Source organism: Schistosoma mansoni, chromosome 4, assembly GCF_000237925.1.
Source record: "Schistosoma mansoni strain Puerto Rico chromosome 4, complete genome".
Taxonomy (NCBI): Eukaryota; Metazoa; Platyhelminthes; class Trematoda; order Strigeidida; family Schistosomatidae; genus Schistosoma; species Schistosoma mansoni.
Window position 1 is genome coordinate 18725749 of NC_031498.1, and position 21878 is coordinate 18747626.

The window sequence follows — 21878 nt, forward strand, 5'->3', positions numbered from 1 at the left end:
GTTCCAAAAAGCCTCAGATCAAGAGAAAGACTATAAACAATCCAACTACCAAGTATCGCCTGGATACAGGACATCAGGTCGATACTGTAGATCATCAACGTTGATGATCTATGTCGAAATGTTTGGGGGCCTACTCGAGTTAAACGGGGACGGTGTAACGAATACGCTGACTTCGAAGTTACACCTCGCGACCAGCACCTTACGTGGATTGCCCCATCGACGTATTAATGGATCATGTATGCTCTGAAGACTGTACAACACAAAGGATGTTATTACAAGAATATATTATTTAAAGGAGATACAAGCGAAAGTAGAACCACTGCCGCATGGGCCAGTCCATGGCGTATGATTAACTGATGCGCGTTGACTGCCCTTGACCTTGACAGGGATCGATGATCTGTCCCATATTCAGTGACCCAACTGCCGGATGATTTGGCTAGGGTTCAGTGATATTTCACTGGCCCTAGAATACCTTGCAAACTTTTAAGGCGATTAGTAAACAACCAAACTCGTCTTCTGAAGCTGTTGCTATCAGACGTCAAGAATCTGACTTATGTGTTCAAGAGGAAATGGTTATTAATCTTTCCTTACCTTGGTGACAAGTATTCTTTCGTTGCATCTGAAGCGCCTTTTTAAACTTCCTCTTGTGTTTATTACGTTATTGAGTTTTATTTTAACTAACTTCCAGATTAATAATCTTATTTTATTAACTGAGCTTTACTCATTTCATTCCTATCAGCGTTTACAGGTTGTGTAATCACTTGTTTCTGGACATTTGAACTGCTGTCACAATCAATGTTATAGAATTTTCTTCTACATAAGTTATATATTTACAATATTCAGTTTATTAAATTTATTTACACCCTTGCTATACTATACTGTGTCTTCATTATAACTTCCGACCAAACCCTTTCATGTAAGCAATTTAAACACATTATGTGACTAGGTTTTAAACACCACAGATTATAAGCAGCTGACGAGAACTAACGAAATAAAATGAATTCACGCAATACTGCTAGAATCTTTGTTCTTGCTCTTTTCGATTATAAACGTGTTGTCGAAGTCCGAATACCTGTGGCATCTTTATTTGTAACTGAATTGTGGATAAATTGATACCGGAGTAGCTTAAGACGTGTTTCTCAGATATTTCTGTAAAGGAAGCGCGCACCTCCATCGTTTCTAGACTTTTGATCAACTCACCCACACTCTCTGAACGTTTCTTCGATACTTTATGTATTTTCTAAATCGATTACATCCATCTTCTGTTAATTCATATAACAGATGTGTTGTAGATGAAATATTTCGCTCGATTTCTGATAATATTGACATTATTTATTCACTATTCATGTGTATCTATGGTATTCTTTTCCATTGCTCAAAATCCCGAATTTGTGATATTTTTCTCAGTTCTGCCCGAAACTTATCAGGATACAACAAAATCTTTCCGCTTGACTAATATTGAAGACTGAGCGCGGAGCACTTGAAGTCTGCGGTTTCGCGGCATTGTGGTACTGTGTGTTTGTTTAATGAGTGGTGTTCGACAGAGGAAGGCGAAGACTTTACAAGATGACAATTCATCGGCTCACCAAGGTTTAAAATATGCACATAGCGAATGTTCGAAATATTCTAACTCTGATAAATTCGTTGATCGTCCCTACAGTTTATTTTGGTTGTGCTCGGTGATAGCTATTTTCCTAGCTTTCTTCATTATTTGGGATGACAGTAGTGATTGTTGGCCTTGCTCCAATTCGTCATGCAGTTCTTTTGACGTGGTATCTGTTAGATCACACCTTATCAATGTCACCAACATGGGTTCTCGAACTGCCGGGTCCATAGCTAATGAAGTTGCTGCTGCTGACTATCTTCGGAATGAATTAAAGTTAATTGAATCGGTTTCAAACAAAACGAGGTTGGTCGTTTCGTTGGATGAACACAGGTCTGGCTACTCGAGTTTCCGGGCGTTATCTCATGTTTCTTCATACAATAATGTTCGGAACTTTGCTCTTCGTTTTCATGACCTACGTGCCAAAGGTGGTAACGAGAGCAAATTAGCATTTCTTATTAGCTGTCATTACGATACAGCCCCCGGGAGTCCTGGTGCTAGTGGTGCGTTTGTTAATTGCTCTGTCATGTTAGAAGTTTGTCGTATATTGGCGACAGGTTTGTTTATTCTTTTTAATGATCTTATATTTCTTTTCAATGGGGCTGAGGAAAGCATGTTGCTTAGCAGTCATGCTTTCATAACGCAACACAAGTGGGCCACTGACATCGTCGCTTTTATGAATTTAGAAGGGGCAGGTGCTGCTAAACGACTTTTCCTTTCTCAATCTGGTCCTGGTCCTTCATCAGATGTTTTACTCGAAGCTTATGCAAATGCTTTCAAACAACCATTGGCCAGTGTTCTGGGGGAAGATTTGTTCCAGTTTGGACTAGTGCCATCGGACACAGATTACAGAATATTTCGTGACTATGGGCTTGTTCCAGGGTTAGATCTTGCGTATATACAAGATGGGTACGTTTATCACACTCCCTATGATACGGAGTCTCGTATTTCGAACCGTTGTCTTCGACTGTCGGGATGCAATATATTGAGTTTTGTTCAGTTGATTGCCAAAGATGAAAGAATACAAGGTTTCATCAAACTGACTCCGATAAATCATGCAGAAACATTACTGCGTGTCTCAGCTTCAGGTTCACCGTTGGGTAGAAACAGTGTCCCTCCACTGGTCACTAGATCGGCAACTGTTCGAAATGTTTATTTTGGTTTGTTTGGTACCTTTGTGATAATCGTTCCGTGGGGGGTCTGGAAAACTGTCAACCATCTATTGTTTTTGTTTTTGTGCTTCCTGATATTTAGAGCCAGACGACTTGTGTACGTCCGGTGGTGTGGATTCGTTGCTGCTTTATTGGTGCAAGTAATTACCACACTACTAGGCTTCGTCTTTTCAGTCGTACTTGGGCTTATGTATCACCATTACGGTTGCAGAATGGTTTGGTATTCAAATCACTATAATATTGTGGGTATGTTTGTTCTACCGGTAGTCTGGTGGTTCGTATGGTCTCAGACTTACTTATTCAAAATACCCGAAGGTTCTGTATTTAAGTTTCTTGGAATTTCTAATCGCTTTTCAAGGATATGGCAGCACAATGCTTTGGATTACTTCTATTCTTTAGAAACCGACTTTTGATTCTAGTGTATTTTTAATAGCACTTCAGTCATTTCTGTTGTCTTCAATTAATGCTCCTTCATCATACGTTTACACATTCTGGGTTGCGTTTGGGCTTATATTTAAGATGTCTGACATTCGAAAGGCCTCATCTATTAAACCAAAGCTTTGTCAGACCGTTCGTTTTGTTTCATTCATAGCTATTATTTCAATACATACTTATAACCTTAATCTATTTCTTAACTTTATGATACCGATTATGGGACGTTCAGGTCACTCCATTAAACCAGATTTATTCCTTTCTTGTTGTATATTTATTATCATGTTATCTGTGATGCTTCCATCTCTAGGACGGCTACAATACACCTCAAGAACTGGGAGTAAATATCTTTCCTTGATGTTGCTAAATGCTTGCTTGTCGTATACAATCCTTATTCATGCATCGAATTACGGCTTTCCATACAGCATCCAGCCGTCTCCAAATTTTTCAGACCCTCTTGTCAGCCCAAGGTATCAACGCCTGTTTGTTTTCCATACCAACAGATATCTTCGGCATATCCCAGATTCTCCTGAGATCACAGAGGAAGAAAGTCATATCCTAATTGTCCCTATTGATGCGAATGGTATTCGGTATCTGACACCTAATTCTTACCCTATGTCCGCACTTAGATTATTTATGAATTCAAACGAGCATAATCAGTCAAAATTCAAAGGTATCAAAGAGCTTGTTGATGCAGAACCCGCGGGGTGCAATTACAGTCAACCTTATTGTGGTGTAGCCTCTGTTTATCCTTTTCTTCATATCCCCAGATATTTTTATCGTGTTCCTGCTGAATTTCACAAAATAGAACCAAATGTAAAGTTAAAGTTACTGTCACGCACATTGTTAATGAATTACTTACCAAATGGTCGCTTGAGTTGGAACGTTACATTCTCTGTAGTTTCCGGTCCTCCCCATACTCATATCTTAATTCGTACAGATGAGAACTATACCAAGTTAACTGCATGGTCGTTTGCATCGACTGCAATGTATCCTTCATCTATGCCACTCCCTCCTCCATTAATTAGCGATATTCCAAGCAACAAAGGTGAACATTATTTTTTATACCATTTGAATGCAGCAGCGTTTGGTGAACATGGGGTCTTATGGGAAACACCGTGGACATTTTGGGTTGTTTTTGAATCCCAGGAAGTACTATCACAATCAAGTTATATTGACGTAGCTATTGCTGGCCTGTATGTTGACGAAGGTGTCTCTACTCGCTCTCCTCCACTCTCAGACTTTTTGTCAAGATTACCACCTTGGGTTACTGTCACTCGGGGTTGTGCTGTTTATGATCATTGGCGTTTTCATCTGAACTAGTATGATACGGGTAAAAATCTGACTTGTATTTACTGTAATTTCTCCAGATATACCACATGGTATGAAATGATTATTCCTACTTTTTAAACAGATTAAACTACCTAACTTATTTCTGTACTTCTTTAGTTCACAAATATACTAGTAAAAACTTTACTGAACTTTTCACTTCTCCTTTAGAAAGGAAATTTGTTAACCACTTTATTTTCCTTTAGGTTTCAAGATGCCTCACACAATATTACTTGTACAGCCTTCTGTCAAAAAACCAGATACTCGTACATGGTCGGATTATGAAACTGTAGAGCAATGTTTGGAGGGTGTATGCAAGATATATGAAGAGCAGCTAAAACGTGAAAAACCTAATGCTCCTACTATCACTTATGACATATCCCAACTTTTCCAGTTCATCGATCAGTTGGCTGACCTTAGTTGTCTAGTTTTTCATGAATCTACATACACATATGTTCCACATCATAAAAACTGGATCAAAGAACAAGTTTATGTACTCCTCAGAAACCAAGCTGGCCAGTAATTAAAAATTAATGGACCTCTGTGCCATAATTTTTGCTTGCATTGTAATATCTATATGAAATATATGTTTTAACTGCCCATTTTTATTTTTTTGGGGGCTTGTGATTGTTAGTGGTAAAACTAACTATTCATTCTATTTTTTAGCACGACGTATTTAGGCTGCTGATTCATTTTACTATTAGGAGTTAGTGGTAGGCTCAACTACATTCTGCGTGCTTAGATTGGACCGTCAAACGGAAATGCAGCTTGACTGTCTAGTTGTTAGCAGTCTTTTTTTTGGCTGGGATTGCCTGGAAATTTTCTAAAGCACTGACATTGTCTATTTGAGATTTTGATGTATGAACTTACTACTGTCTCATTTTCTCAGTTTCAGCTTGCCAGTTGTCATATGCTTTGTTTGTTTTTCCTTTTCACTGCAATATATCTGCCGATTTCTATTTATAACATGACGAAAGTTTTTAAATCGAAGTTGGATTGCAAGGCTCAAAATGGTTTGCGGTGGCACGGATGCACCTACTCTTTATCTTGCCTCAGATTCTAAGTTGAATTCCCCGTGATTTTCTTTATTTCACTAGTCTACACTTTCTTGAAGCTTATTTTTGATGCCTAAACTTTTGTATTACCATTCCGACTGACTGTCTTGGGTGTTCCAGCATATCATCTGAATGCTTGGAAGTTAAAATCAGAGCAGGAGACTGTACGGTTTCTAAGGAATGACAGATTTTGTTGTATAAAGTAGATCGGATTCATTCTGACTGATATGGCTTCTAACGCTTTGGATTTCATAACAATCCGCAAGTTGGAAGAACTAGGTAAGTTTCATCCGTGATCGTGGATACATCGACCACCAGGTCAGATAACTTGTATGTGTCGTTCGACTTAATCAGTTAGTAAGTTACTAAAATGGTGCTAGGTCGGCTCTTATACTTAATCGCCATTTTAATTCGCTACGTTAATAGTGTCCGTTAAGACTCATCACTTTCCGGTTTTTCTCATTTCGTTTTTGTTACATCCCTAGAAGTGACGTTTAAATTATCTAGTTTCCCAGAAAAAGATCTCTTGCTCATAGGCTCTTACCGCCTGGCTTAGGCAAATGACCTGTCTTTGTTAGATAAAGTCCTTGAAAACAGTCAGTCTTCCGAACATTTGAAGTATCAACATAAAAATGTTTAAGATACGTTTCTCTTTTAAGCCTAAACCGTGGCTGCCAGGCCTTCTACATAGATGACTTGTTTATGTGTATAATGGCTAGTTGAACACCATGACCATCCCACTAATATTTGGAGTTTTATCATCCTACTGGGTTGGTTGTTGATAAATTCTCAACAACAACGTAGGACATCTGCTTAGCTTCTTCCGAACGACGCCACTTGTGTACCAGACAAGATCGAGGATACTGCGCAGAAGTCTTTTATTTGTTTATTCACGACTACATAGTATGCCCCCTGTAAGAATGTTTGTAAATTGCTTCTTTTTGATTCAACTAGTCTTGCAGGCATTGCTTGGGCACAACAAAACCACCAAATAAGTAATTTTAGGTATAGCAGCAGATAAGGGTAGTAAAAATCTTGTTTAGACAGTTAACCATGATTTATCACTCATCCCTAGCCATCTGTTACCTCAGAGCGCTATTATAGTAGTAATTTGGAGATAGATTAGGAATGACTAGCCCAAGGTATGATATTAATATATGTAGTCAGTGGCTGTTACTTTTAGCTCTTTATACAGGCATAGGCGTTGTCGGTACCTATGATTAAACCATAATATATACTTTGAGACTAATATAGCTTAAGGTTGTTCACATTGTTACGTTCATTCGTTATGTCTTAAAGTCTTGAATATGGTATTGTTCCACACGTTATACTTCTCAACTTCGGTGCAAAAATTACTTCTTACTTTTGGCCGATTAGAATAGTATAGTATATGAATCTCTAGTTTATTATCCTAAGTAGATACACTTCAAAACTAATGGAAGCAAACAACTACTCAAAGAAAGAATTTCCCAATTGAAATATATCTAGGATATGGAGATCTTCAGCAGTTCCATAATATGCCATTTTTCGTGTTGACCACTCGACACCCTTTTATATTTATATATGGCCAAAACCCATTATCATGTACGATACCATAATATATACATTTCTGCTCTCCAAAAACTCGGTCGAGCGCTTTAGATTCTCCATATGATTTTGTTGGTAACCAGCTTATCATAGGTTCAAGTAACCGAAGATTTTATACAAAATCGTGTTTGGTCCGTGTGATAATCGCTCTTAATAGGGTTAGATGATAATGTCACCTACACTCGGATATCTTTTTTTAGATGGCTGTTTCAACTCTGTCAAGGTTCTTGAATTCCTCAATTATATTTCAAGCTGAGCGTTGCTTTCATATAATGATGCGGAGGTTGTTTCGGAGAATAACTGATTTCTATAAGGATAATGTAAAAATCCTAACTAAGCGTTCAGAAGTTGTGTATGGTGTACTCTTCATATTCAACTTCTCGAAAAAATGAATTACTTTACTAAATACTCTTTTTTACCAGGTACTATAGCTAAACTGAATTATCACTCGGATGTTCAATGAGTTTGTTCAACAGTCGTCTGAATCCGATGGTGATTGGGAGGTTCATGATCCTTTTAAAAGTATGTCACTAAAATACGTTAATATCTTTATAGTCACAAACTCTTTATTATTGATTTATTTTAGACGTAGCAGAGCATGAAATATGCATAAAAGAGAATACGTACTATGGGTTTATGTCGTCTAAATAATTACCTTAAACGGTCAGAATCCATTATAGTTAGATGTCTCAGCAGTTCGTATTATGGGTCTCGTGTTAAATCTAACCAAATAATCATACTTAAAGTGTACCCAAGCAGTCAGAGATGGCATTTAAAGACGACTTCATATATTAGCGAACATTTTCCGGTATGCCTAAATACACATTGTTGAACTTCAATGCTATTTCCAAAGTGTTTCCATGGGGCCAGAAACAGTAGGTATAAACATTAAACAGCTTTAGGTAGGAGAAATAAGGTTCAAAGTAGGTCACCCCATAATATTGTAGGCTAGATCTTTCACTACAAGACGGAAGTTTTGAATATGCCTAATTTGATTTGGTTTCACATTTGTCTCTTTAGTTTTGGCTATACAGAGATTAATCTTATCTGTAACATGAATGCTCATTAACTTCTTGATTATTTCAAACGCTTCATAACTTTGCCACCATCACTTGAGAATCTCGTAAAATGTATTTCACAATTTGGTGATATTAACCTCTAATTTATTGGCCAAAATAACTACTTTAAGATGGAAACTAGAGTAAAACGGTTATCTGAGTTAGCTGACAGAATAGTATCTTCTGCGTCCCTCGTTATTTTGCCGAAGTAAAATCTACTTCTTATAATCTGGCAAATTATGATTATTAGTCTTACCCGTGTTAGTGGCTTGTTACATCAAATTTCAATGGCAGATTTTCATTAAATATTGCTGTCACTTATGGTGTATTCAGTTCACTAGGCTCCTGTGAACTAGGATTGCAAAAAATCTATAAATACTTTTATAAATCCGAGCTTAACTTGCTCCTGATAAGGTGTTTGAAAAATCAACTAATCTTAGGTCCCTTTTTTGAGGGTCTGGTGAAAATAAGACAAACTTATTAGAGATAATTACAACTAACTGTTACATAGTTGATAGAACTTTCCGCTACTGATGAGAACTTCTAAAAGTTGCTATAAGCCAGTTACTTGAAAAGTGAACTAATAAAATCCACATGACAGTTGGTGAAGTGAAACAACTGGAATTCTCTTTAGGTGCTCAGTTCATAATTTTAAGTTTAACAGTTAAGATATAATAATCTACACAGAAAAATAGTCGGCTAATATCAAGATAGGACATATTAGTTAATGATTACCAAAGGACGTACATTTTCAAATAACTTGACCACATGAATTATATGTATGAACAGAGCTATTTCCAACTGTTCATATCTATGTAGTATTTCCCACTACAGTTAAAAGTAAAACATATTCACCTGTACTTCTGCCTATTTTCAAATGTAGACTTCAAATTTACTCGATATTTGAAGGAAGAGGTTGTTCAGTCGATAAGAAAGAAACAATATGAAGATGGTACGAGCAAATGTGGTCCATTTACCAATCGTGCGTATACATTTGTCACAATTCCTCGATATTTAGAATCGGTAGTTTACCTAAGATTGGTAATTTTTCACTGATTCCCTTTTTTATAATAAAGCTTTATTATCGTATGAGGTATATTCATTAACGCCGCTGTTATTTCCTCTTCTACGCCTCTCATTTTATTGATTTCCTCCCTCCATGTTAATATAAAGTATGACCACACGAGCCAGTACGCATTTGTTTTAGGCCTTCCACTTTTTTTCGACCGTCTGTAGAAAACATTGCGTATAACCACGATGGTTAAAAAATGATCTTAAGCATGTGTAAGTATGTGTACTTTTCATTTTTCAAGTTTGTAAAAATGGAGATCATGAATGTTAAATACTAAAACACTAATATACAAAATGTATTCGTTGGAAATACAGGAGACAGAAAGATTTAATAAACATGGGATTTTTTTCTGGTTATCAAAGCTATGAGCAATCAAAAACACAACAGAACGTGACACTTTTGTACCGGTTTATGTCACCACACTTTAACAAGAGGAAATTAACCATGTGAAAAGCATATGATGGGAAATAATGCAAAATTGAATTGACTTAGTATAAGCTACCTCTTTAGAGAACAAGTAATTTCTTTCTGGTAACGCAAGTTAGCTATAAAAAAATTTCTCAACAGTTTGTTCAAATAATACTGTACACATTCTGACAATTTTTCTTAGTATATTTAATTGTTTACAATTGATTGGCCACTGGATAGTGGTCAATGTCATGTGTGTCAGGTCATTCTTAGTGCAAACTGAATTACATCGGCCAAGTCGCAATGTAGCCACTAGTTTAAGTGACTCGACGTAGCGTGTACTATGTTGAGATGAAATAGTGGTTGGATGTAGTCGACAGGAAACCCTGGACAGATTACCACGGAGTTTCCTGTCGACCACCTCTAATCACCACCTCATATATTTAATTGTATTTTACTAGTTTTAATAATATCCATTAATAAAGAATATGTCAAATGTAAAACGATAGCATTTTTTCACTTAAAAACTTTATCAGAAGGGGTTTTTGTGGAGATTTTAGTAATTTTATAGTTGAAATCATTAGTCAGTTGAAGCTAGACCACCATGGAAAACCTGGAAGCACTTTACGGCCGTTTCGTTCTATTGTGGGACTTCTCAGCAGTGTGCATCTACGATCCCATCTCGCGAGATTCGAAACCAAACCAACGATGGACTCAAACAGACCATATTGCCATGATTAATCATTGGAGAGGCTTGATAGAGGATTGTCGCTCGTACTGAAATACATGTTTAGACTCTGATCACTCTTTAATACGTGCAAGAATTTTCTTTGCTCCTCATTGGACGCAGAAAAACTACACTAAGATAACCCATTAGAATTGAATTGGGGGAAGAGAAAGTCAAAAGTAAGTTCCAGGAACAACTGAGTTCACATTTAGGCATGGCGGTCCAATTTTAACGATTAGGCTGACTAATATTTTTGCTAAAATCTGGGAGTTGGACGTAATCCCATACGACTGGTCACAATCACTTATTATCCCAATATATAAGAAGAGTTTAAAATCATCCTGTGATAACCATAGAGGGATTAGTTTGACTAATATAGCATCTAAAATACTAGCCTCAATAATTATCGGGCACCTAACTAAGACTCGTGAACTGCAAACACGAGAAAATCAGACTGGCTTCAGACCTGGTCGTGGCTGTATCGACCACATATTCACTATTCGTCAGGTTTTAGAATACAGGCATGCTTATCGACGTCCGACAATGATAGTTTTTCTTGACTTGAAAGCAGCATTTGACTCTGTAGACCGAGAGGTTCTGTGGCAGTGTCTGTCATTGAAAGGTGTACCTCAGAAGAACGTAAACCTTGTGAAGACTCTTTACTCGAACACTACCAGTCGAGTGAGAGTTTATGGCGAACTGTCATCTGATTTTGTAACCTCAAGTGGTGTCCGATAAGGCTGTCCATTATCTCCGTTTTTGTTCAATTTCATCATAGACCTACTGCTGGAAATAACGCTCTCGTCGACTGAATCTTCAGGAATTGATCTCGTATATAATCTACAGACTGTTTCTATACTCGTAAGCTTATCTGATTCTATACTACTACTGTAGTGAACAGAACACTGGTTGGGGACAATCGAATGTATTTAAGCAAAAATTACAGACTATCTCAGTAAATTCTGACAACCATACAATGAACAGTCAATTTGCAAATTAACAACCAATAGTCTCGATCTTCACTGTTTCTTCTTTAATTCCATTGTTCGTCCATTTTCCTTCCGGTTGCGCTTCGTTTCAGTTCTTTCCTCATCGGTCTTCTGCGGAAATACATTTTGTGTCTGACCAACACCATATACTACTTATATGGATATAAGTAGACCACACCACACTACTACTACCACTACTACTACTACTACTACTACTAACTACTAACTACTATTATTATTACTACTACTACTATAGTAATATTAATAATAATAATAATGTGTTTGTTTTCATCCATTCGACGTAAATTCATCATTAAAATGGTTTCGAAACTTCTGTATCCGGATTTGTTAGTTCTTGAACGAAATGATCTTAATAGAGTCACTTAAAATATAAGGTATTTGTTTCAGCTTTGATTTTGATTAATATGAAAGTTTTATTATCCAAGGATGAGTTTTCTTGAACAGTAATTTTGATACCTATCTGGTCATCCCCTTTATGAACCCCAATGTAAGTTTATGACACTATTAAGAAACATTACCTTTGATTTTAGTGTAACAATGGGATGTAAGAGAGTTTTGAATACATTTACAAAGTAAACTTGTGGTAATACGTGCTACTGACTCTAGACATCTAAAGCTTAAATATAAATATGGAGCTACTAATTTCATACCTAGAGAGTCAGTCAGTCAGTCACAACGTAGAACTTCGTACGTACGTACATCAGTTCGAGTTGCCATACCACATCAGCACAGACATGCAGTTGTTGATTCAAATCCCATAGTGGTAGAAGTAGTAAGAGTATAAGTATTATGTGAAAGATAAAGGTTTGAAGAAGTTATTGAAGGAGTATAATACAGTGAAATAAATTTGGAAAGAGAAAAACATAGAGACATGAAGAATTCAGAAGATTAGAATTTGGTAGAACACAAAGAGTGGATGCACCTTCGCCATTGCAAACGATTTTGAGCCATGTCATTCAAGGTTTCTAACCATCGGTTGCTATCATCTCGCGAATCCCAACCAGGTAGTCTACACCTACCAACACGGCCCAGTCCACTTGTCAGTGACTTCATGGATTTATGCCATGTTTTGGTATGGCCACCCCTAGCTTTCTTCCAACCTGATTCTACACCATAAAGCATTGCACATCGAGGCAGTCGGTGGTTGGGCATACGTAACACGTGTCCCAGCCATCTCAACTGATGAAGTTTCACTACTTCATCAATCGATTTGCCATCCTTACCTAGTACCCGTTTCCTAACAACTGCATTACTTACCGGGTGGTCCCAGGATATACGAGCAATGCTTCGAAGACACCTGTGATCAAATACTAGTAGCCTACGGATATCCTCTACTCTTATCGGCCATGTTTCACTGCCATAAAGTAGGACGGAACGAACTGCTGCTCAGTAAACCCGTCCTTTGGTTGCTAGACGGATATCTCGCCTACTCCATAAATGACGCAAGTTGGCGAAAGCTAGACGAGCCTTCTACATCCGTGCTGAGATTTTGTCACACACCAGACCACAAAGGCTGGTGGGACTCCCAAGATAAGTGAAGCAGTCGACACGCTCAACTTCTTCACTCCCTACTATTAGTCCAGGTGTCGCTGCAACCCAATCGTGAAGTAACATTTTGCACTTCGAGGGAGAGAAATGCATCCCGAACATGCCTGCATAGTTGCTTAGAGTGGTCAGAAGACTCTGCATGTTGCCAGCGTCCTCACCAAATAAAACTATGTTGTCGGCGTATTCTAAGTCAACAAGTGAGCCTCCTGGTAAAAGTCCAACTCCTGGAGATTGAGATGATGAAAGTGTTATCTCCAAAAGCATGTCAATGGCAAAGTTAAACAAGAATGGGGAGAGTGGACAGCCCTGACGAACACCACTTGAGGTAACCAATTCTGATGACAGTTCGCCATAGGCTCTAACTCGACCAGTTGTGTTCGAGTAGAGAGCCTTTATGAGGTTAATGTACTTCTTTGGTACTCCTTTCACTGACAAACACTGCCATAGAACCCCACGATCAACGGAGTCAAATGCCGCCTTAAGGTCAAGAAATACTACTATTGTGGGACGTCTGAATGTATGTCTATGTTCTAGGACCTGACGTAGTGAATATCTGGTCTATGCAACCACGTCCAGGTCGAAAACCAGCCTGGTTTTCTCTAGTCTGCTCTTCACGAGCTTTGGTTAGGCGCCTAAGTATTATTGAAGCTAATATTTTAGACACTATATTAGTCAAACTGATTCCTCTGTGATTGTCACAGGAGGACTTTTGTCCTTTCTTATAGACTGGCACAATCAGTGATTGGGACCAGTCAGATGGAATTACGTCCAGTTCCCAGATTCTACCTAAGACCTCAGTCAATCTCGCTGCTAGTTTTGGACCACCATCTTTAAAAATATCAGGGGTAAACCTGTCAGGGCCTGCTGCTCTCCCTCGCTTCAGATTTCCTATAGCTTTACATCAATTTGCCATTCAGGACGACTGGGGATCGTGGGTAACTGAAGTGTGGCTGAAGGCCAGTTGAACTGATCCCTAAAGTGTTCTGCCCATCGATCCAATCTCCTGGATTGAGAATGAATGATATGCCCATCTTTATCTGAGATGGTTTCACTGATACTTGGGTTCCTAATACCGGTTTCTTTAACGAGTCTGAATAGCTGCCTACTGTTACCTATTGCCACTGCCTTTTCCATCTCTCTTGCTTTCAGCAATATAACTTTGGAAGTTTGAACTGTGTACGTGCAAATCTTAACAGATTGTGAAACATTCCTTTTTAGTAATAAGCAAAAGTCAGTAAATATCGCAACTTTGAAGCCATAATTCAGAGCACTGTTAGATTATACGTTTGTTTACTTTATCTGAAGACAATGATTAGCCACCTCAATGTCATAGCAAATAAAACAGCCAGCAAACTACATTACGATTTGAACACTATGAGATCTTTAAACGTTGGGAGAATTCCTTTTCTAAGCACTTTAATATGGCGACTATACCCCACACTCATCTCTGATTGGAGATATCATTGTATGAAGTACATTCTCATGCTTCACTGAAAAATTCTAAATAGATTTCTCTTTTTTCTGTAATATGAATCTATTTGATCTTTCACAGCAGCCATGATTGACTTGTCATAGTTCAATAGTTTTAGTTCTATTTAGTTCCATCTCCCACCCATGGTTTGTTGACATTCTTTAAATGTTAGCTATACAATGCTCCAATATATTCTATCTTACACTTCATTTTGTTTAGATTTTTTTTCCACACTTTTCCTTTTTGACATCCGTTATTGTGGCAGGTAAAATAAGAAAAATGGAAAACTTGGGAAATTATTATTTAACACGTTAGTTTGTGTATCTTCAGTGGAGATATGTTAGTCAGATGTTTTATGTCTTTTTCATGTAGTCTTAATTTTTAGTTCTTTTCATTGTTAATTATTGTGATATCGCTTGCCTTGTAAAAATAACGGTTAACCACAAGCAGACTATTTTTTTGATAGCAGAATACCTTACTTGTATACCTACTACGAACGATACTCTGTGGTTTTCTTAGTATACTTCTGTAGTCACGTTATGGTAACGGTTGTAGGCAACGTTTGAGCTATTTCACAGTGGGTAATCCACGATAATATCACCAACTGACTTATCGTCACTATATCTGAACACATACCCAGACTTTGCAAATACTTGCATCCTGTTGCTACCGAATTCGACCAGTCTTATGGAGGCAAAGATGACCGAACACAAAGAGTCGCAAGACATCCTTAATTTGGTAAGGCATTTAATAGCAATCTGCTAGATATTCATATAATAAACCTTTTACAAGCATTTTAACGTAGCGAAGGCTCCAAATATGGTCCAGATTAACATAAAGATCTCCACATTTCTTATTTTTTAAACATTGAATGATTTCAAGTTGATTAGTTTATTAAGTTTTATTTTTGATAGTATACACTGGTGTTTTTGGTGTAATTATACTTCGATTTTTTGTATAATTTCTCACTGCATTCATTTAGTTTATGGCTTATGGGATGTTGCAGTGTTTGGATCATTTACTGGTTATTTATACATTTCTCCCATTACGTTGTTTTCTCGCTGGATTAAATTTAATGCTAAGAATATCCAGTGGGATATTTCAATTTTTTACATCTTTTAATCAATACCAGTAAGTTCCTTCTATTTGGACCTGAAGTACATTTATATTAGAGGTGATTTTTATTTATACATCGATAATAGGTGTACATTGGTTGAAGTATTTAGTTTTATCACGAGTTTCAAGTTCATGGTTTTGTTATACAATTTTACACAACATCATCGGAGGTACGATATAAAAGTTTCATATCGTTTTTTGCATTGTCTTTTTGCATGTATGGATTAATGATCTGGAAACCATTAGTAGTCAACGTTAATCGTAGCACTAGTGTATATCAGTTCAGATTTCACACCTAACACTAGCTGAAAGAGGGGAAATTAATGAAATGTTTTGGTAAAAAAAATAAGTTCAAACCATTCTGTAGATAGCCACCTGTTTATATGTGTTTGTTTTGCCCAATCAACAGAACCGTCTAATTATCCCATTTCACTGTTTAGAAGGATAAAACTTCATTTCTTCATATCTCATGGTTAATAACTTTCAGTCATGTATGTATGGATTTAAACCGGTAATAACCTTAATAGTGTAAACCCGTATAATCTGTGTAATATTAATATTGTAATATAGACTTCCAATTTACCAAGCCACTATTAATCAGAACCTATATATATATATATATATATATATATATATATATATATATATATATATATATTGGTGAACGTGACGTATTTTGTGGATTTAAATAGTAGTGTTACTTTATATAGAAACCTAAAAAAGATACGTAAAAACTTAAAGAAAATCTTCAGGACTTTTAGTGAAATTTCAATATCAAAGTACGTATTGCGAATCTGTGTAAGCTCTAAATATTCGATAAAGAAAAAAGGTAATTACGTGAAAAAATTCCTTTTTTGATGATCCCATTTAGTAAAGCTGTATGATCGTCTTTTTAGTAATTTGATAAATATCTGGGTTTATAGGAGGATGGAAAATGATTACATCACAATATATAGTGAAAAATGATTGTAGCAACATACGCCTGCACGATTTATCCTTAGTTTTAGACAGGTGAATTTTAATCTTTCTAGGCATTTTACCATTTATGTATGACCTTAAGCATGTGTGCATAATAATACGTATATGTCTATATGCTTACTTGTATCTATCATGCCTACAGATGTTGAGTTACGTCTCAACTAGAGTAGGCCGAAAAGCCTTTCTCCATACTGCACCTATTACTATCTGTCCATGTAAATGAATCCCTCAAACAAACACTCCGTATCAGTATTTGGATTTTATTACCACCGTTACCCCACGGGGTCAACCTCATTATTATATATGGAATTAAATGGAAGGTTTATTTTTCTTGGTTTATTCACCGCCTTTCTTAATAGAGTCAAATTGCGGGCACACATAAACATTTGTACAAAGGGTCACCAAAATGTAGGCGAAATTGTTACTTACAGTTTAATTTGAAGAAATGCTCATATAACTACGTACATCTCATTGTGCTTATACTGTAAACTGGTAGTCCAAACACTAAAGTACAGTAAACACGTGAACTGATATACCGTACTTGCTCATTTTTCAATGCTCATGGTGTTAAACATCATAAATTTATTACTGAAGAACAGTGAATTGTGCTTTCTATCGGAGGTTTAGATAGACTGGTTGGATAGCGTGAAACGTTGGTAAATGTCTCCTGCACCAAGTAGATATGTTTGTACAAAGGCAGTCAATATCCTTGAATTTTTGACTTACGGTTTGATCACTACTTTTGATCGCCATCCTTAACCACCACCAAACTTAGTCCCTTGCAATTTCTGTTTGTTCTTGAAAAGTAAATCGATACTTTCGATCAACTAACTCATTCTAAATATACTTACTTACTCCTGTTACCCCTCGTGAAGGAGCATAAGCCATCAACCAGCATTTTCCATCAAACTTTTTCCTGGGCAATCCTTTCTAGCTGCAATTCATTCTTTCGATGTCTGCTTCCAATTCCCAGCGCAGTGTGTTCTTTGGCCTTCTTCTTTTCCGTCCCCCTTCAGGATTCCAAGTTAGCTCTTACCTCGTGATTCAGTTTGACGATTTCCGCTACATATGTCTTATCCACTTCCAATGTTTTTTCCGAATTTCCTCTTCATTTGGAAGCTAGTTTGTTCCATCCCACAGTAGGCTGTTGCTGATGGCATTTTAAATGTATACATCCCTAATTGATCTTAAGGAATGATTTTGAAATATCATATGAAGCAAGCCATTCGTTTGTGTATCTCTAAATATCTAGCAAGATGATTGGAAAGGGGAATCAACAAATCTGTGAACAATTTCATCCTATTTCACTTGATAATTATCGCAGTTGCTATGCATTGAATGTTACTATTCGTTTTTCCAGTTAACAATTTACCTGAGGATATGAGTTTTAGTTTCATTTGAGCAAAAACGAATCGTTAAGATAGATCTCGAAAAAATATGGTCTGTTTATTAAGAAATTTACCTTATATATATAAATAATAACTGTCCACCAACATAAATTTGCGCCACGCAAATAATGAAATAAAACCACAGAGGAATAGAGGAAGGAGGACTAGTATAACTAAGAATAAATAAATTAATAAAAACAAGTGAACGAGAGTAGTTTATAATAAGACAAACAGTTCAGTCACAAATACAAATAGAAAAAATTTTCCAGGTCGAAAAAAATCCCTTTCACTTTCATAAAGGATGTGAAAAAATACACAACAGAAACGCCTTTGGCTCCTATTATGAGCCATGTCCAATAACGTCTCAAACTACTGAATCACATCTCTTGGATCTCCCAAACTGAGGAGTCTTGTTGGACTGACAGATGCCAATACTGGACACTTTTAATCCATACCACTATACCATACCATAAATTGGTCACCTCTTCGCTCCCTCCACTGCGTCTCGGCGTCGACAGGTAGTGCCCGGCGTGGGGGTCACTGGAATAATGTTTATAAGACATTCCCAAGTTGTCGAGTCCGGTTACATCTATTGAGTTGTCACTTTACCCGAAAACTCATTGCTGAACCTCAGAATTACTAAAATAGTGTTGTCACTGGATGTCGGAAATTCTTTGGATACAACGATAATCGAACATAAAAAATCGCCGAATATCTCAACTCAGGTTTCACAAGCATACAGGAGGACTGCTCTCACTAATGTGTTGTAGACATGAATATGTACAACCGAACTAACGTAACTACGGCATCAAAGATGGGAGTGACTTAATGGTTAGGTCATTTGATTTTCAACCACTAAGTTGTAGGCTCGAAATCCGCTCTACTTATTTTATTTTGAGCGACTGGATTGTATCATTATCCCTCGCACGTAAAATATGTCTCAAAGTAAAGCATACAAATCTGTAGTTGATGACTGAGATACATCGTGATTTTTCGACTCTGCGAAAAGATTACACTCTTGCACAATAAGTCCCAATCAGTTTTACTACTAATATTGTTATTTCCATTATCTCTTTACCTTTGTTCATATAGTTTTTAAATATTATTATTTTTCCCATCTACATTAGTTGATAAATTTAAAAATATGGTAGTGATTATATATATTGAGCTTAATTTGATTATTAGCTTTGATTTGTTTTCTTTTTTTTAGTGATACACCTTCATCGAAGACATCACGGTTAACCTTACTGTATAATTATGAATTACGTGATCTGATCAAATTTTCTTTATTATGTATATGTACTGTTATTTTAACAAAATATGACAGTTCCATGGCTTATCATGAAATAAGAACACAATCGGTGATAAAAATTTATATTTTTTTCAATTTACTCGAGGTAAGCGTATTCTGTATATTTTGAAATTTAATTTTTATTTTAATGTAATATTTTCATTCATGAATTATTTTTTTCTGGTTAGCGTTTTTTTAGCGGGTTAGTTTTTCTACGGGATGGGGTCGATAACCTCATGCCCAACCCTCCTTCTTTACCCGGTCTTGGGACCGGCAGTAACTCTAGAAGAGCTACAGGCGGAGTATTAAGAGAAGATTAAATTTTCATTATGATTAGTGTGGCTTTATGCGAAGCATTTGTTATGTTCTGTGGTCATTTGAGCTTGTTACTGATTTTATATTCTTCCTATATACGAAGCCAATTGACTACGTGGATGAAAAAACCAAGAGTGAGTAAAAAGTCTTTATTAGCTAAACCGGGTCGGAAATATATGCACAACTCGTTCAAAATTATAGATGCATATCCCCCAGAAAATAGTCCATATTTTCAACTACTAGTGCTTGTCTTTTTCCTTAGGAAGTTCTGCTGGACCATGACCAATAGCATCCACCCATTAACGTATTTCACTTATCTATTTAATTGGGTTGGTGTATCATCGTTTCTACCTGAGAAACCAGTTGGACTCTTTATATTCAGTTACATGATTTGAGATAAGATGGGGTACACCGGTATTATTATAAAGGATAGTTTTCCTAACCTATAGCTAATACTAGTATTATCCAAGCCCCCAAATGCCCTGGTACGGCCGAGAGTGGGAAGAATCCGCTCTCCCTCTCGAAATGCTCTCACATGGCCACGCGAATATATAGCCTCTGTCAGGGAAGTCCTACTCACTGCCTTCTCGTGGCGGGGGTGTTACTTACGAACTTGAGAGGACGAAAAGTGAATCTCCGGCTCTTTAACCGGGTTGGTGGACACGGAGGGTCCACCTAGGGGAGTTGGAAAACCCTGATTCCATACCAATGGTGCATATGGGCTCCAGTATCCTGAAGGAACAAATGGCGAATGAACCTGTTGTTGGTCACCGGGTACCATGGGACTGCATCTCCTTAAGATGCTCCACTGCCTTGTGGACTAGACCTTCAGGTCGAAGGCTCGGGGTGTGGCCCCCTAAGAAAACCACCTGCTTCAGTTTGGGCACCTGGGCAGTATCACAGCCCTCACACAAATCAAATGAGATTTGTGAGGCGCATGTTTATCTGGTGCTTCCTTGTACCAATATTTATGTGTTTAAATAAATAAATAAATAAATAGTATTATCCAAATGGTGTTGGATCTGATTAGATTGTTTCAGCTGCTTCACCCGACTTATCAAGTACACAAATTTATGCCGTAATAAAGAACAGTGTTACGTCTGCCGGTTGTGAACGCTATATTTGCTTCCCTAAGCTAGTTCCGTATCCCCGAGCTAGAACTATACAGTAACTTGAAGACAAGAGAAAAGGCACAAAGTATGAGGGAAGCGCTTTACTACAGGATTCATTTATGTACAGAAAATACAGGGGTTTTATAGTAATCAAGAGACCTTGAGTTTCCATAGTAGCAGTGTGTTAAACAGCCAATCAGGATCTCGTTATTTTAGTAGCATAGCTTCTAATTAATCACTGATTGGTTGGGTCTCTTTATGAGCCTCTGGAGGCTCTGATAGAGTTTACTGTAAGCCGACTTAACAAACAGTTTTATATTTTTTGGTTCGACAGAGTTCACAAAACATTTGTTTTGCTTTTAAGAAGCTGATCCTGTCATTGACTTGACACGTATAATATTCAGCACCGCAGTCACTAACGTTACTGGCAAGGTTACTGAGACGGCCTAGGATCAGATAATGTGACATTTTTGAGAAATCATTTAATGGTTAATTAGTTAATTCGGGGAATAGTCAACATTTATAGAGGGTTTTTATTGTAGTAGTTATTTATAAGATTTCATCTTGTTTTAGGTCGCAGATCGTTTATTGTCTGCTGTTTGTCAAGATGCCTTGGATGATTTATTATTTACAATCAGTAAACCACGATCTGATTCAGTTTTATCTAATAATCTAGAAGAAAATAGTTTCATTTTCTGGCGTGATGTTGTTTTACAGTACTGCTTTGCTTTCTTTTGTCTCAGTAAGTCAGTACAAATGCTTATTATATGTATTTCATTTTTACTGTATGGTTTTTACTACATACTCATGGTGTATGTTTTAAAATAGTGAACTAAATGAACCATTGCAAAGAGAATAAGACATTTACAGTGTGAATCAGATAATGGCTTTCCAAATATATCCGTTGCCAAATCAATCCAAAATGTTATGTTACAAATGGGCTATAGTAGGACGAGATACACTCGCCAATTGCTTCTCTTCCAATTTATTTGACTTTTACAGATCAAGAGACCTTTCAATAATATATTGAAGCTTGTGAATTGTGTTAGGACAGGATTAATGTTAAATAACCGACTTTTTTTCTTCGTTTAGGAAAATCACAAGTTAAGAAATTGCAACCATGTAGTCCTTAACTAGTTAATGTTATTCTTTGATAAAAATTATTTAGAGTAAATTTCGCTGAACAGTCTTCAGTCCTTTTCGACG

General features: G+C 36.9%; 3 protein-coding genes across 3 annotated transcripts in view; all 3 read left to right on the forward strand.

Annotated features, from left to right (window-relative positions):
• Window positions 1-1526: 1526 nt before the first annotated feature.
• Window positions 1527-4530, forward strand: Smp_175220 (Fxna peptidase (M28 family); the record flags this gene model as incomplete). Its single annotated transcript, XM_018797064.1, has 3 exons — window positions 1527-2763; window positions 2858-2915; window positions 3711-4530. 3 exons carry the CDS (start codon window positions 1527-1529, stop codon window positions 4528-4530), a joined length of 2115 nt encoding a protein of 704 aa, XP_018652143.1.
• A 220-nt stretch (window positions 4531-4750) lies between these two features.
• Window positions 4751-5059, forward strand: Smp_175210 (putative enhancer of rudimentary protein; the record flags this gene model as incomplete). Its single annotated transcript, XM_018797066.1, has 1 exon — window positions 4751-5059. The coding sequence occupies one exon, from the start codon at window positions 4751-4753 to the stop codon at window positions 5057-5059; it is 309 nt and encodes a 102-aa protein (XP_018652144.1).
• Window positions 5060-7630: 2571 nt separating this feature from the next.
• Window positions 7631-21878, forward strand: part of Smp_175200 (hypothetical protein) — a gene marked incomplete at its 5' end in the record, with an annotated part of 30382 nt that continues 16134 nt past the window's right edge. Inside the window, 5 exons of the mRNA XM_018797067.1 lie at window positions 7631-7700; window positions 9120-9259; window positions 15455-15603; window positions 19165-19351; window positions 21246-21414. Of these exons, the coding sequence (XP_018652145.1) occupies window positions 7631-7700; window positions 9120-9259; window positions 15455-15603; window positions 19165-19351; window positions 21246-21414 (715 nt within the window). The remainder of the gene's footprint in view (window positions 7701-9119; window positions 9260-15454; window positions 15604-19164; window positions 19352-21245; window positions 21415-21878) is intronic.